Source organism: Daktulosphaira vitifoliae, unplaced genomic scaffold (genome assembly GCF_025091365.1).
Source record: "Daktulosphaira vitifoliae isolate Bord-2020 unplaced genomic scaffold, ASM2509136v1 Scaffold_5, whole genome shotgun sequence".
Taxonomy (NCBI): domain Eukaryota; kingdom Metazoa; phylum Arthropoda; class Insecta; order Hemiptera; family Phylloxeridae; genus Daktulosphaira; species Daktulosphaira vitifoliae.
Window position 1 is genome coordinate 10,407,413 of NW_026099576.1, and position 4,415 is coordinate 10,411,827.

General features: G+C 25.8%; 2 protein-coding genes across 3 annotated transcripts in view; both read left to right on the forward strand.

Moving 5' to 3' along the window:
* LOC126908176 (uncharacterized) overlaps window positions 1-1,425 on the forward strand; it is a 9,022-nt gene extending 7,597 nt beyond the window's left edge. The window contains exon 2 of the mRNA XM_050690087.1: window positions 1,390-1,425. Within this exon, the coding sequence (XP_050546044.1) occupies window positions 1,390-1,425 (36 nt within the window). The remainder of the gene's footprint in view (window positions 1-1,389) is intronic.
* Window positions 683-4,032, forward strand: LOC126908394 (uncharacterized). 2 transcript variants are annotated; one of them, XM_050690419.1, is made up of 3 exons: window positions 683-1,107; window positions 1,914-2,500; window positions 2,569-4,032. In XM_050690419.1, exons 2-3 carry the CDS (start codon window positions 2,023-2,025, stop codon window positions 2,628-2,630), a joined length of 540 nt encoding a protein of 179 aa, XP_050546376.1. In that variant the 5' UTR covers window positions 683-1,107; window positions 1,914-2,022; the 3' UTR covers window positions 2,631-4,032. The 2 variants fall into 2 exon arrangements, with proteins under 2 accessions (XP_050546376.1, XP_050546374.1); XM_050690417.1 differs by lacking the exon at window positions 683-1,107 and having other exon boundaries at window positions 1,196-2,500.
* Window positions 4,033-4,415: the final 383 nt, after the last annotated feature.

Genomic DNA, 4,415 nt, shown 5'->3' on the forward strand with positions numbered 1-4,415 from the left:
ATTATTGATTTTTACTGTACTTATTAATATTCTTATTGTAAAAGGGTTAACACCCGTATATTATACATAAATAAATAAATATCAAATTCATACTAAATTTAAAAACTATAATTAGTATTTATTCATATATAATAATTATAAATCAAAGAACTACTAATCGGAATAAAATTAAGGGAATAAGAGTTATTGTTATTTTTGAAATAATTTACCAATTTCTTAAAATTAAACACTATCTACAGATTTGCATCGAAACATTTCTTATGATGGTGGTTTTAATCTCTGTCAGATATCATCTATACTTATCCCAACTATGCCATGTCCATACTGTGCCGTGACCCCACTCTGCTACCGTTTTTTTATCTTGCATTACATATAAAATTTGACACCGGCGCTACTGATTACTGTGAATATTAATACATAGTAACAACAATATTTTTTTAACATTTACTGAAATGATTATTGAACTTATCTATGGGTATAATAAATACAGATCATATTTGAAATTCTTACAATAATTTTTTCTTTGGTAATCTATAAGCCAGAGGAGTATTTCTATCTTTTTGAGTTTCATTGGTTCCTCAATAATTAAACAAACAGGATATATTTTATGCTAGTAATTTTTTGGCCGCCGATCAGGTGTAGCGCCACTTGCGTACCAACGGTTAACGCGATCTGTATTGTTGCGCGTTGTTGTGTACGGCTAGCCAATCTGGCGAATATACTAGAACGATCCTATGACGGATAGTGGAATGCCTCAACTTGAGAGCTCACAGCTGAGATCCGTGATCGCGGTTTATTAACAAGATAATTTTTGATGTTCATAAGCCGATCAACCAATAAGAAGGACTTAAGAACAGAATGTATGAAATAACCAGCTTGCTAAATGATTAACAATTCATAAATTTACATTTGTTTTTTTTTTATTATAAGAGTATTGTCATTAATTTTTATTTAATTAGATAGAAGTTGTGTCCATAAAGGCGAAAATACTTAATACCACGTCCAAGAGGTGTAGCGAGTCAGTAGCATAATAGTAATATGGTTGTCTAGTTAATGAGTATGGAAAAGAATTAAAATAATTAAGAATGGTGTTCTAATAGCTTAAAAGTAATGAGATATGACTTATTTTAGTAAATTATTACAATTAATATTGATATTGAGTTGGATTTGACAAAATATCCAGTCTTTCTTGTATGTTGTTTCAAATTATTTTGAGAAAGTATATGTTTATTTTGTTGGAATGATTTAAATATCATATATCATTGAAAATAACAAACGTTAGTTTAATTACCGACACTATACCAATCAGTATGAAATCATTAAAAACTGTGTAAAATATTATAAAATTAATTTTTAAAACTATTTTAAATATATTTATTTATATTTTAGCTAAACTTAGATAAAGAAATGGAAAATTGTCAATAAATGATTAGTTAGATGTATGAAACTAAAATTAAAAAATTCAAATAAGTTTAATACGACAGATGTTTTATCGTAAATATTCGTCTTATTATTTAAAAATTCAGAATACAATAAATACGTGTCTTTTGTCACTTCGTCGAATTATTTTTTAATCAAAAAGTTTCAGTAATAGTTAATAGTAATTATTTTCCCATGACTTCATCAAAAGTTTTCAAATTAATTTTTTTATTATTGTGTGTGATTTTGTATACAAAAGCACCTCCGAGTTTAAAAAAAAATACAGGACAATTAAAGAGGTTACTATTATATTCGGGATGGACAAAATTAAATGATGTAAACTATATAAAATACTTACAAAAAAGTTATTACGTTCAAACTTTGATAGAAACACCTTTACATCGTATTAATTGTAATAATAAAATACGAGGTTTGACTATATTTCTTGGATGTACATACTCAAAAGTTATGCAAAATTTTTTTTCAATTATTAGAAACTACCAACTAAAATGTGATAAAATATCGAAAAAAGAAAACGATGTAATAAATGGATACAATTGCATTGAAAAACTCATAAATATAATATCTATATTTATTGTTCCTATGGCCAAATTGATGAAAGAAGCCATGATTGCTTTGGATTTAATACATAAAAATCCATGGGGTGACCCATTATGTGATAAAAACTCCTATAAGATAATTCATTTCATAGGAGAAATAGAAACTATTCATGACAAATTAAATGAACTAATTATAAAACGTGATGATATTTCTATATTCAATTCGAGAATAACTATTATAAACTTAGTAGTTGACAAAATAAAACTTAATATGAAACAAAACACTGATTTCTTTTGTGTTTTTGAACCTTATGACATGGATTATTTATGGAATGGTTGGGTTCAAGAATATGAAGACATTGACTATGGCGCAAAATTAGAATTTTTCAAATTTATAAACAAAAAAATGAATGAATATATCAAGACAGTAATTATAGAAAAGTATTTTCAAATGGGGTTTAAATTTGATCCAATTACCGAAGAAACATTTGTCCCAACACCAGAGGAGCTAATTGAATTAGGTATTTAAAATAATAAAATATTAATTATATATTTATTTATAGCATTATAAATGTTTTTATTAATCTAGAGATGGAATTTAGAGAAACAAATGAAGAGCCTCCAACGCCAATACAAATAGAAATTCATTAAATTTTACAAAAAAATTGATTTTACCTTATAATAATGTATGAATTATTATTTTTATTAATTTATCAAATTTACGTTATTTTATAAAACTTTAAATAATTATAAAACATAATAATGTAATTTTATTTTTAATCACATCGTTAACTAATTTTAACTTAGTATGGTATAGCACTGAATATTTTTACTATGTTTTATTATATGATAAGATAATATTGAGTTTCATTTTATCTTCAGTAAGAAACTAAGAAGACATTAATTTTTCAAGGTTTATTTAGGTAGGTAGGTTATGGGATTTTATTATTATTTTAAAATACCTTACAAAAGTTTGCTATAGTAATGAGGCCACCAATTTTTATTAAAGATATATAAATCTAACTTGCATTTAATATAAATTTAAACTTATTTTGAATATTTTGGTTCAACTAAATGAAGAGAAATGACTGAATTTCTAAACTAGCTTAAAATATTTTTTTTTAGCTTTTTTTAATTAAATATCTTTACAAATAATAGCAGTATTAAATTCGTTTTTTTAGTAAATTCACAGTAAAATCATACCACTAAAATGAATCATTTTTTATTGTTCATAGATCAATAAAACGTTGCTAAACCAAATTTTTACGCTGATTTCAAACCTGAAATTAGATTTTTTTTTATGGCCTTTTTTTTTTTTTTAGGTGTTTAGTAATTCTAGTACAATTATCAAAGAAAATAACGTTAAATTATCTATCACTTAGGGTACACTTTATGTACCTGTCATTTTTGTTAATGTTCAATAATATTTCAATTTGTTTTCTTGCATACTTAAAAATATATTTTGTTAAATTTTTTTTCAAATAAATTAAAAATAGAATAGTGTCGATAATATTATTATGATTTATAATGACATTTTTTAAATTACAACATATTGAAAATGATTTATATTATATATATTTATTAACTTATATTACAAATATTACTATGAAAAATGTTATCTAATTGGAAACTAATTTTTCAATATGCACCATTTTTAAAAACGAATTTCATATTCTTTACTTAATAAAAGCCCTATAAAACAATAGTCACCCTGATATCACGAGGGAGGCATGAGGATACCCTCTTAATAGAAAACAGCAAGGAATCGTTGGATTATTCCAAAAGCAACATCAGTAGTAATGGTATGAAGCGCTTTGACCCTTAAAGGTTCTAACAAGTGAAATTGATAGGGTTGAAAGTATGAGTATTTTAGTGGTCACGTCACACAGGTGGTGTGATAACACAAGTCAAATCAGTGATGGTGACGTCATAATGACGTCGTATATGACGGTTGAAGCCAAGATAGTGTGAGGGGGCCATTCATGATGACGTCAAAATAACGTTAACTATGGATGTCCCCTCCAGGTGTCGGTTAATAAAGAATACAGTGTTTGTAGTGGGATATGGTTTACATGTGTTGGTTACATAGAAATAAATAAAAAACATAATCAAATTGTCGATATCTTAGTTGCATTTTTGACTTTCACACTTCTAATGTGTTTGTTGCTATAGATTATGAAATAACATTTATAAAACTTATGATGAAAATAAACTTTCAAATGAAGTTCTAACAACGTACGAAAATTGTCTAAGAACATTTAATAACGAATAGAAACTGAATTCTTTATCACCTATTCAAATGTCATAGCTGGATTTTACTATTTAAGCAAACCGGACTGTAAAATGTATTTTTAATTTAATCGAGCCGATAGTTGGACCTCAAACGATGATCCACTTTAAGAACACTTAAATAAATTACCTCAATGTTCAGGATAA